At 41.9% G+C, this 11,793-nt stretch overlaps 1 protein-coding gene across 9 annotated transcripts in view; it reads right to left on the bottom strand.

Annotated features, from left to right (window-relative positions):
* Window positions 1–3,725: 3,725 nt before the first annotated feature.
* Window positions 3,726–11,793, bottom strand: part of LOC121921139 (C-type lectin domain family 2 member B-like) — a 49,589-nt gene continuing 41,521 nt past the window's right edge. For 8 of the 9 annotated variants that reach the window (XM_042448743.1, XM_042448744.1, XM_042448749.1 and 5 more), the window contains one exon: window positions 3,726–7,267. In XM_042448743.1, coding sequence (XP_042304677.1) covers window positions 7,096–7,267 — 172 coding nt within the window. In that variant the 3' untranslated portion in view covers window positions 3,726–7,095. The remainder of the gene's footprint in view (window positions 7,268–11,793) is intronic. The other variant, XR_006101851.1, reaches the window with a different exon arrangement.

Below are 11,793 nucleotides of genomic sequence, written 5' to 3'. Positions count from 1 at the left end.
GTATTTAGAGGAGAGATGCCATCCCTAGTCACTGCATCAGTCGGAGACACAGAGAAGCATATTTGGGCGTCATCAGCGTACTGATAACACCGCGCCCCGTGTCTCCGGATGATCTCTCCCAGCGGTTTCATGTAAATATTAAATAGCATGGGGGACAGAATGGCTCCCTGAGGGACAGCAGATCTAAGTGCCCTCTTATCGGAGCACACGTCCCCCAGCTGCACCATCTGGAATCTGCCTGAGGGGAACCACTGGAGCGCAGTGCCCCCCGATACCTAACTCCCTCAGGTGTTCCAGAAGGATACCATGGTCAATGGTATTGAAAGCCGCTGAGATGTCCAAAAGCACTAACAGGGACACGCTTCTCCTGTCCATGCCCAGACGGAGATCATCGACTAGGGCGACCATGGCAGTCTCAACTCCATAGCCCACCCGGAAGCGAGTTTGAAATGGGTCTAGAAAATCCGTTCCATCCAAGATCTATTGAAGCTGGAGAGCGACTGCTCTCTTGATCACCTTCCCTAAAAAAGGCAGCAGTGATACCGGCCGATAGTTATTATGAATCAGGGGATCTAAGGAGGGTTTTTTTAGCAGGGGTTTCACTATTGCTAATTTCAATTTCGATGGAAACTGTCCCTCACTTAGAGATGTATTGATTATGCAGTGCAACATAGTGCACACCACATCTCCCCCCTGAGCTGCCAACCATGAGGGACAGGGATCGAGAGAGCATGTCGTCTTCCTAACACTTCGAAGAATCTTGTCCACTTCCTTGGTACTAACAGACTCAAAGTGATCCAGTATAACAGGGTCCATGGAAGCTCTGGATACCTCTCTTATAGATTCTGAAGAAATACTGTCGTCGAGATCAGCCCTTATTCGAGAGGTTTTATCCACGAAGAAGTTGTTAAATTTGTCACAGTAGGCTTTCGATGGTTCTAGAATAGGGTTCAGGGAGGGGGGCAGATGTGTTAACTTCCTCACTACCCTGAACAGCTCTGCTGGACATGACTCCGCGGACGCAATACGTGCAGCATAGAATGAATGCTTTGCTGCACCTATTGCCACTCCATAGGCCTTCAAAAGAGAGTCTAGGAGTGCCTTGTCGGCTAAGTGCTGGTGTCTTCGCCAGTCGCGCTTTAGACATCGCAGAACCCGCTTCCTTTCCCTGAGATCTTCCGTATACCAGGGCTGTTTATTGGAAGCGGGCCTGAGAGGATGCTTGGGAGCGATACTGTGTATAGCCCTGGAGAGATCAGTATCCCAGATGTTAGTCAGGGCATCAACAGAATCGCCGTCAGTTCCAGCCATATACCCCTCTAGGGCTTCTTGGAACCTTTTGGGTTCCATCAGCCTTCGAGGGTGGACCATCCTAATAAGTCTGCCACCTGGGGGGGGGGGGGGGGGCTTAAGGTAGAAGCCTTGATTCGAGCCTCAACCAGGAAGTGATCCGTCCATGACAGAGCAGAGAGGTTTCATAGCAGCCTCGGTATTGGGGGGATAGTGAAGCAGGGCTGAAGAAACAGACCTTTGGTGCCAGATTTCTAGGAAAGGAGGTTCTTCTGTAGCTAATTCTCCTGTATCTGTGTGTGCCTATATAGAACAGACCAGATAAGCAGCAGTTGCCTCCAGAATCTCTTACTAAGCATGCAAAAGCAGCAAGCCGTTTAGCCTAGCATACTGTCCCAAGTATGTTTAAAAAACACACATAGATCTGTGTGTTTGATGAGCAACATGGAAAGTGTAAGACAAGTGTAGGCTGGTGACAGAAAAAAAAATCCTTGGATGCATCTTTGGAGAAGTTTTCATTTGGTCTTTAGAAAGTTCAGGCTTTTTTTATTTATTTAATTGTGCAAGAATTACCAGACCCATCTGTTTCATTTCACATGCAGATGTTAATTCTGAATAAAAAGTTTGCTGAAACATGTTGAATTGTTTTTCTTTTTTGTGATACAGGAACCTAACCCCATTCTTTCCATATTATTTCAGCCTCTGGTACCAAATTTCTGTTTTAGAAGCCAAAAAAAGCAAAAAGTAATATAAATAATCTTTATCTGTTTCAGGTTGAGAAGTAACAAAACAATGTATGTAACAAAAGTATTCAGATAAAAAATGAGCAAGTAGCAACAATGGCAGGCAAAATAATATGAAATAGCAAATATACCAAACAATGTAAACTAATCTGAAACAGGGTAAGACAAAATATACTGCAAAAGGAAAAAGGTTGAGAGAGACAAGGGAAGGGGATGAATCACAAATGAAAGCTAGCCTTATGAAGGCTCAGAAGCTGATTAGGATAATACAAACAGCTGAAGGCCATTTCTATCTCAGCAGCTCCCTATATTGACCAGAGTTCTAGATCTTGTCCCTATTCCAACACTGAAGTGTGTATGCAGATCTGTGGTTGTTTTGCCCACATACTGTAGATGACATTTCAGTGTGTCTGCACTCACTGACATACACCAGATTGCAGGACTGGCAGGTGAAATGTGGTTTAGAATACATAGGAGGTCTTGTCGGTCACTGTGCTCCTAAAATAAGCTGCTCTTCCATTAAAAACAAAAACACTTAGATGTTTGTTGGTACGCAGTACAGATCATCACAGGCACTCCAGCTCCTTTCAAGGAAGAGATGCCTGGAGTAAGGCTGCCAGGTGGCTGCTTGCCTAGCAATGCCTTGGTGTCAGCTTTTAAGTGGGAATGGACAAAGAAAGACCAAATGGACAGGGGAAGGCCAAGGCTGAATGGGAAGCACACAAGACTCAGGATAGTTAGGGGGAGGAGGGACAGGAGGGGATAGTGACACCATGCATCTGGCAACTGGAGGGACATTTCACACTTGGAGAGTTGCACAATTGCCATGAATGAAAAGGGACAGGTCGGGGACAAGACAGCTGCAAATCAGAGGTGGCAGCATGTGATGAATATCATCAAAGCCCCTTCTTTCCCAGTGAAATCACAATTTAAAAGCCATGTATAGTCATGTCCTTAGTATGCCTGTGACATCTGGGCAATGAACTAAGCTAAGAGGAAGAAAATCCACTCCTTTGAAATGTGATGCTGGAGGAGAGTTCTGTACAAATGGACTGACCAAAAGGCAGACAAATGGGTCCAAAAGCAAAATGCTTGTGAAGGTGCAAGGCAGTAGAAACTGCATTCCAGATGGAGAGACTCACAGCTCTTCTACACCGAAGAAATAAAAGAGGCTGATACCATGTTAAGTGCAGTGTCTTCCTGGGATTTATATTACAGTGAGTATTCAGCCAGTTCTGTCAGAAAGCACAAAACCACGAATCCCAGGATTCTGTAGGTTAAAGACATTACAGTTAAAGTGGTTTCAGCTGCTTTTTTTCTGCAGCGTAGATATACCCTTCATCAAGGAAGACCCTGAGTAGGCAAGACCTGAGCTGTTGATAGTAGGGAGACTTTAAAGTCTCACATTCATTGTTGTTTGCCTTCTGATGTATGGCAACCCCAAGGTGAACCTCTAACAGGGCTTTCTGGGTTGTGTGCCTTGCCCAAGGCACAGGGTTTTCTAAGTGTGTGCCTTGCCCAAGGTGAGTTTACATGAAACCATGATCTCCAGAATTGTAGCCCTGTGCTCAAACCACTACACCACACATGCTTTCTCACATTCATAGGGTCGCCATAAATTGAACTCAGCTGCAGTTGCCAAAGCACATTGAATCTGATCTAGATTGGGCTCATCAAACATGAACAGAGTGCTGATGGTGATGATGATATTTATTGATGTTTCACTTTTTTCCATTTGAGATTCAAGGTGGCTTACAGCAAATAAAAAGCACGTTAAAATTCACAAATACAAGATGACCAAACTATATAAAAAAAATATCATTTTTTATTTTTCCAAAAAATGTGGTGGTTTCAAACCTCCCCACCCAGTATTTCTGCAAAATATGTTCCCTTGATAACACACAAACTGAGAAACAAAAGGATGTTATTTACTCCAGCCCCTAGGTGTTGTCATAACTTTAATGAAAGCCCATAATCTCTGATGCCAGCATAGATTCTGGTGAAACGTCAGGGACAAATTCTTCCAGAACACAGCCACATAGCTCGAAAATCCCACAAAAAAATGCTGGATGCCAGCCATAAAAGCCGCTGAGATGTCCAAAATCACTAACAACCTCGATATTTTTCATGTTTTCAGAGATAAGAAAAACAACCACTGGAACTCAGAATTTTCGAGACTGATGTGGGACAAACCTTGAAAAACAATGAATGAATAACAACAGTTTCACCTTTGAGACTTTTAAGGGAGTACTACTCAAAGTGATTGTCCCTGACACATGCTGATCTCTGAGGCATTGGCTCCTGGTCCCTGGAGGGTTTCCTGGAAAGTAAGAAACAGTGCAGTTAATGGGAACAAAGATGGTGCTCATCCCTGGCATGTGCAAAGGGGGTGTTATATTTGGACCTGCTGCAATGTCCTGGCCATTTTGGTCCACTTTGTAATCTTGAACACTGAGTACGCATGAGCACACATGCATACACACAAGAGCCCCTTCCCATAAAAATGGCATGAATGAGGCATAGAATCATAGAGATGACCACAAGGGCCATCCAGTCCAACCCCCTGCCATGCAAGAACTCTCAATCAAAGCATACCTGACAGATGACCATCCAGCCTCTCTTTAAAGACTTCCAGGAAGAGAGACTCCACCACACTCTGAGGGAGTGTGTTCCACTGTCAAAGAATATGATAAAAGTTGAGGTTGTTATACTTGGGTCACATCCTGAGAAGGCAGGATTCATTGGGAAAAAAATAATGATAGTGGAGAAGGTGGAGAGCAGGAGTAAGAGTGGCTGCTAAGAACAACAGCAGATGCACTGTCTCGCGGTCAATCCATGAGCAAGATGAGAGGACTCCGTCTTTTCTGTGATTTGCCCTCATGGCAGTTTCGATCCTTTGGACAAGTGGCCCCCTTCATCCATAGCCCTGCTCAGGTCTTGCAAAGCCCTCCTTCCTTTCTCTCCCTTGATCACTATACTCCCTCCACTCACCACTCCAATCATTTCAGTTAACAATTACTAGATGTGCCTGCTTTACAAAGGTGCTGCTATCTCTAGTGTTGATTGAAAAGAGGGGAGGAAAAACCAGCAACTGCTTTGACTTCCTCAATTAAGGCAAATGAGGGGAAAGCCCTGGTTTCTCATAAACCATGTGCCTTGGAAATCCCCAGCACTGAAACTGATAAAGTCATGCTTGAAAAGAGAGACAGCCCCTCATTCCCACCTACCAGCTCCCCCCCCCCCCACACCCCTGTTGAAACAGGACAACACAGTTATCTTTGTGAACACATCTGGACTGAGGATGGAATTCTGTGACACAATCCCCTGAGGATTGATGATGATGATAATAAAGGACCTTGGAGACCAGTTATTTCAACCCCCTTCCTTGCTGGAAGCAAGAGTTGTGACTACAAGAGACAGACACATAACACACGTCCAGTCCTCTGGTTTCTGCATGAGGACCCCCAAAAGGAAAGAGGGGTGAGGCCTCTTCAGGAAAGACCCATGTCCTGACTGAGGACATTTTCTTGGCATGGCTGGAACGATCCTCTTGCAGGAGAAGAAAGTCCCCCTCCCCCTCCGTCATTCTCTCCTCTTTGGCCCCCACACCTGTTCCCCATCTCCCTTCCATGATTCACACACACACACACAAGTCCCTCTCACTTCCTTTGGGAGTGTATTTTTTAAGGTCACCAGAACTTATTCATTCCATGAATCACTATATATTACACACACACACACACACACACACACACACATATATAAAGTGAATCATGGAATGAATAAGTTTCTCCCTTGATAACCCCTTGATAGGGTTGCCCTAAGTTGGAAATGACTTGAAGGCACCCAACATATATTTTTTAAAAACTAGTGGTACAGGCAAAGAGAGAAGACCCAGTTTTTTCTTCTTGCAATTTTTTTAAAATTAAAAAAAATTAAAACTTCAAGGAAGCTTATACGTGGAGTATGGGATTTCTGTATTCAATCCATTTCTGAATTTATACCGGAAGGAGGTTAGAATAAGTCAGTGCAGTGTAGTGTTTGGACTAGGGCTGCAGGAGACCATTTCAAATCCTCACTGGGCCATGGAAACCCTGTGGGTAGTGACCTTGGGCAAGCCACACATGCACGCTCTTTTTTAATTATTAACCGTAACACAAATATAATACATCTATACAACTTACTCATAACTTATAAAACCTCTTATCTCTCTGACCCTTCCCCTCTCCCCAGATCTTTTTACTTTTACTTTTCCATGTTTATTTTTTACTTTTACTTTCCATGTGTACTTTATACTTTTATAATGTAAAGTCGAAGGCTTTCATGGCCAGCATCCATAGTTTTTTGTGGGGTTTTCGGGCTATGTGGCCATGTTCTAGCAGAGTTTCTTTCTGACATTTTGCCAGCATCTGTGGCTGGCATCTTCAGAGAACTTTATACTTTATTTTTCCATGTTGGTACAATAGTTTTTTAACCACCACCGTTATTTATTCTTCCCTTCATACAAAATTTCTTTTCTTCCACGGATCATAAGGGAAACGTTAAACACCATTAAGTAAACACTCAGAAGTACTGAGCTGCCCAGACATATTCAAGTAAAAAGAACCATAGGGAATTTTTAATAAAAAACAAAACAAAACACACTCAGTTTCACAGTCAAGAAAGTCACTCAATAGGAGAATATTCCAATGCTACTCATGGAATAGATCAAAGGATATAAGGAAAGTAGCTTCATTTCCTTCAGCATTCTATTACTCTGCAGAATGATCCACATATAGTTCAATGGAGATGCTAGACCCATAGACAGGAGTCAGAGACCATGTAGAAAAAGGAGCTACACAAGCACAAAAAAAGTGTGCATGTTACACAGAACACTAACACTACTGATGCAAAACAATGTTACAGTTCAGTGGTATTATGGGACACCACTATGCCTTGTGTCAGCCAATATTCACAAAACTGCTTCATCCTAAGCTTCAAGTTCCTTTCTCCGAAGCAAAATGCAAACACTGCCAAGATTCTGCATGCTGAAGGAGCCAAAACCCAATACATTATGAGTATCTTAGTAGTTTAATTCATGCACTTGGCAGTCTGAGGAAGGACTCATAGAAGTGACAGGATGCCATCTCTCAGCTGGTTTGCTGCAGATCCAGTGTTCTTCTCTTGTGCAGCTGGAACTGGCAATAACTTCATGATTCATATAGGCACACCTTCCCCCTCCATAAATCGTAAACCTAAACAAAAATATAACATTTAAACAAACTGTATCTGAAAGTATTGAAACTTATCCCCAGATAAAACAACAAGGCAGCACTGAAGATATCTTCAACTCATTTCCTGGTTTGGACAAAAATGACCAGAATCCCTTAGAATATTTTAGAAATCCTGATAATCCTGAGTCATGTCACAGCACTTCTAATTTCTGATCTCTGTGACCTTTCTTGCTTAAACCATACAGAAAAAAAGGCTCACCATTCATTAAGAAGGGTACTGTTGATCCATTTCCAGGGCTGCAATGGATTATCTCTTCGGAGACCAATCCAGTGATCAGGAGGACTTTTGTAACGTAAAAGGAAACTCTTGAAAAGTAAGAAAGAAATACCGTATCAATTCCAGTTTTATTGCAATATTTTACAAGAAACTAGAGACAGTAATAATCACTTGATGAGATGCTGAAGCAACTGTGATTTGTCACAATGGCATCTTTTACTAATAGTTTTTGACTAGAAATATATGTCACCACTGTCTTTCCCCACGTTAAAATGGTCTGCCCTTTTCCTTATGTCTGGCAAACAATGCTGGGTGACTCCCATTTTTCACAAAGCTTGGAAGAAAAATGGGAGTTTACACCTCCAGATATAAACTCGGAAATGACATGATACATATTTAAAAAGAAATATTTTGTACTCAAACAGGTTTGGTATCAGTTCACAACTGCAAGGCCTGCCACCACTTGTCATTCCCATGTGATCTGGTTCCACCATGATTCCAGGATTGGCCATGCAAAAGAGTGATGAATTTCTGAATCCCACAACCATTTTTGAGGCTAAATTCCATGTAATAATATGTTCACAACTCGCCATTGAAAAAAACAAACAAAAAGCAGCTACCAATTTGAACAAAAGACAGAAAAAAAGGAATATGTTCTTAACCTTTTACTGTCTGAGTGTAAAATATCAGCACCCCTGCCCCTTACATTTTGGGTTTCTATTCACCAGGCAAGAGAAGTTAGCATATTTTCCTAATGTGTGATGACCCTTCAAGTGAGGTGAGGTCTTAAGCAGACAAATGATCAAAGGTTTCGGGGGGGGGGGGGGTAGTTTCCTAGCTAAACATCCATTTATTTTATTATATTTTATTTATCTTGCTTTTCTCCCAAAATGAGATTCAAGGCAGCTTATACTCTAAAAAGGATAAAACTAAAACATTAATCACAAAAGTTAAAAAATATACAAATATTTTTTTACCTTTAAAATCTTTATAAAGTATCTGAAAAATGACATCCTGAATTGTAAGATACTAATGTATTTAAAACATACGTATTTTGAATATTATTCTTATTTAATCCCATTTATTAGGTAAAAATATACAAATATTAAAACATAAGTTAAAAACACAGGATACTTAAGAAACATTTGGAAAAGTAAAAAATAATCAAAGCATTAAAACAGCACACCATACAATATACGTGAAAGTCACACACTTGCCTAACTAAGAAGGCCTACAGCTGTTGGTGAAAAGAGAGCAGGGAGAGGGACAATTTCATCTCCCATGGAAGGAAATCCCACAGTCACTGTTTCAAGGGATGGATGCAATCAAGAATGCAAACCACAGTTGCCCACACATACTGCATAACAGCCAAATAATTTGTGGGCTGGTTACAGAATGACAGTGACAAATATACCTTGATAACTGAAAATGATTCAAAGGATAAAATTAACACAGCAGGGAAGGGAACTGTGTTTACCTCCTGACACTATTATATTGCATCTCCCTGCTTTCCTCAAAACACACAATTCCCAACTGAGATAAAAATCACAATGAAGGAAGCCGAAGGATTGATATTAAAGTTTAAATACATGTGGGGATTCTTTTATTCATCATGTAGGATGGAGTATCCCAGTCTTTTTAAAGAAAATGAATGCCAGGGAATATCTAGTAATACAGTATCAGTTATCATAGTACTTTAATCATCATGGCTTCCCCAGGTAATTATATTTTATTAAGGGATTGAGAATTACATCCCAAACCCCTTGCTTCCCAAATATCTTCAGTGGTGAGTTATGGGGCGGGGAATCTTGATGCTTATTTTGGGTGTGGATAATAGCCATATTTTTAAATCATGCTGTGCATAATTTTGTATAGTAAGCACATCAATTGTTATTTTAAAAACCTAATTGGTACATTCAGAAAATGCATTGGAAATGCAAACTTTTCAGTTTAGCTGAAGCAGTCAAATCCACACACATCAGTGTTTGCTTCGTCTATTTAATATTACTGGTCTATTTCAAGATATATTTTATACTTTGCATTTATGAAAAAGGACTCAAAAACATTTTACAATAACAAAAACTAGTCTCACAATGCCAAGTGGCAAAATAGTAAAATAAGCATAAAACAATAATGAAAGCCCTCTGGGATTCCCCAGGGGTATCATCCACTGAACTCACCATCTCCTCTTGTGAGTCAATCACAGCCAGAGAGGCATTGTGAGAAGAACAGTGTAAACTACTAGAGGTCCAGTTTCTTTCAGCTGCTGAAAAGTAGTAGCATTTCCTCTGGAAACCAATCCAACCAGGTGGACAGAGATCACCAGGGAGGAGAGGAAGAGGAGCTGGACATATTTCATGTTTTCTCACTATCAATAAAAATAAGAATTTGAAAAAAATATTGTTTATTATTAGTTAGTATTCACAATTTAGAAAGCAACACCCACCATTCCTTCCATCCCAGTAATAATTCACGAACAATTTGTTAATTGACATCACACAGAATCAATCATAATGTTTGCTTAACCACTTTTATATTACTGCAATTTCATCTGCTAAAAACCCGAGTCTCACTTTACTCCTTCCCTCTTAGAAGAAGGGTTCCACAGTGTCATTTGGCTCATTTGTAATGTTTCAAAGGTATAGGCAGACACAGTTGTATATAACATCAAAGCCTGTATATGAAAATGTGAAAGCTTGAAACCTGTATCCTGCCAGTAGCCTAATCATGCCATTTTGCATTGAAGAAACCATGCTGCTAGTTTACAAGCTTAAAGTCTGTGCTAATTGCTGAGATAAGGCTCCCTGAGCTGAAAATGATGTTGCTCAATGCCAGGTTGGTGAATGGAAAAATATCTCTGATCCAGGACCTGATCCTGAACAAGCATGCCTACCTGACTTGTATGATGGAGACCTGGCTGGATGAAACGGGGAGGATGGGTTAATCTCCCCCAGATTTGTTCACCTGGGTTCTCCATACAGCAGCAGGTGAGGCCCAGGGGGTGGGGAGGTGGGCTTGCCATGGTGTGTTGGGAGTCCATTTCTTTTACCAGATGCCATGTCTCACAGTCTACTGTGTATGAGTGTGTCTACTTAAAGGTGAGTGGTTGAGACAGAGTAGGGATTCTTTTGGTGTACCACCTACCCCACTGCTCAACGGTCTCCCTGCCTGAGCTGGCTGACTTTATCTCATCACAGGTGTTGGTGTTGAACTGGGGGACTTCAACATTCATGCAGAGACTATTCTGTCAGGTACAGCTCAGGATTTCATGTCTGCCATGACAACCATGGGGCTGTCTCAAATAATATCTGAGACATCCATGCTGCAGGACACACTCTGGGCCTTATTTTTTAAAATCTGGACAGGGTGACAGTGTGCTGGGAATGGAGGAACTCTCTGTAGTTCTGTTGTCATGGACTGATCATTACCCGGTAAGGCTTAGACTCATTGGGACTCCAAGCCTCTGCAGGGGTGGGGACTGATTAAGATGATCCACCCCAGGATGCTTATGAATCCAGATAAATTCCTGATGGTTCTTGGGGAGTTTCCTGTTGCCTTGGCAGGTGATCCTGCCAAAGCCCTGGCTGATCTCTGGAATAGGGAAATTGCCAATGCGGTGGACACGATTGCCTCCAATTGTCCACATGAAGTTAGCCAAATGTGCTCACTGGTTCACAAGAGAGCTGATGGTGATGAAAAGAGTGGGAGAAAGACTAGCGGGATGCATGATGGAAGACACGGACTGAGTTCTACTGAGCATGGGCTAGAACTCATTGGAAAGTTGACATCATGGCGATAATGGCAGCAAAGAAGTTATACCTCTTTGCCAACATTGTTTCTGCGCAGTGTTGTCCTGCAGAGCTTTCCAAGTGGTCAGGGACCTTTTACATTCTGGCCCCCAAGAAGAAAGCAAAGACCACTTGACAGCTTGCTGTGAAACATTTGCAAGACACTTTGCAGACAAAATCCTTCACTCCCTCACCATTAGAACTATAAGCAGATACCAAAGCCTGTATGTGAGAATGTGAAAGCCTGGCCCTGTATCCCTGTTTGAAATCTGTACCCTGCTGGTAGCCTAAACTATGCCATTTTGCACTTATCATGCTGCTACTTTATAAGCAATTGCTGAGATCATCGTTAAACCCTGAAAAGTGGAGATGCTGTTGATTACTCAGTTGCCTAAGTGAACTGAAGAGACGTGAAACAAAGATAGAGATAGAGCAAGTCTATCATAGCTGAAACACTACTTTATTTGTTAGTTTAGGGCATG

Source organism: Sceloporus undulatus, chromosome 2 (genome assembly GCF_019175285.1).
Source record: "Sceloporus undulatus isolate JIND9_A2432 ecotype Alabama chromosome 2, SceUnd_v1.1, whole genome shotgun sequence".
NCBI lineage: Eukaryota > Metazoa > Chordata > Lepidosauria > Squamata > Phrynosomatidae > Sceloporus > Sceloporus undulatus.
Note: the sequence above shows the minus strand (reverse complement) of the source record. Positions and strands in the feature narration are given on the sequence as shown.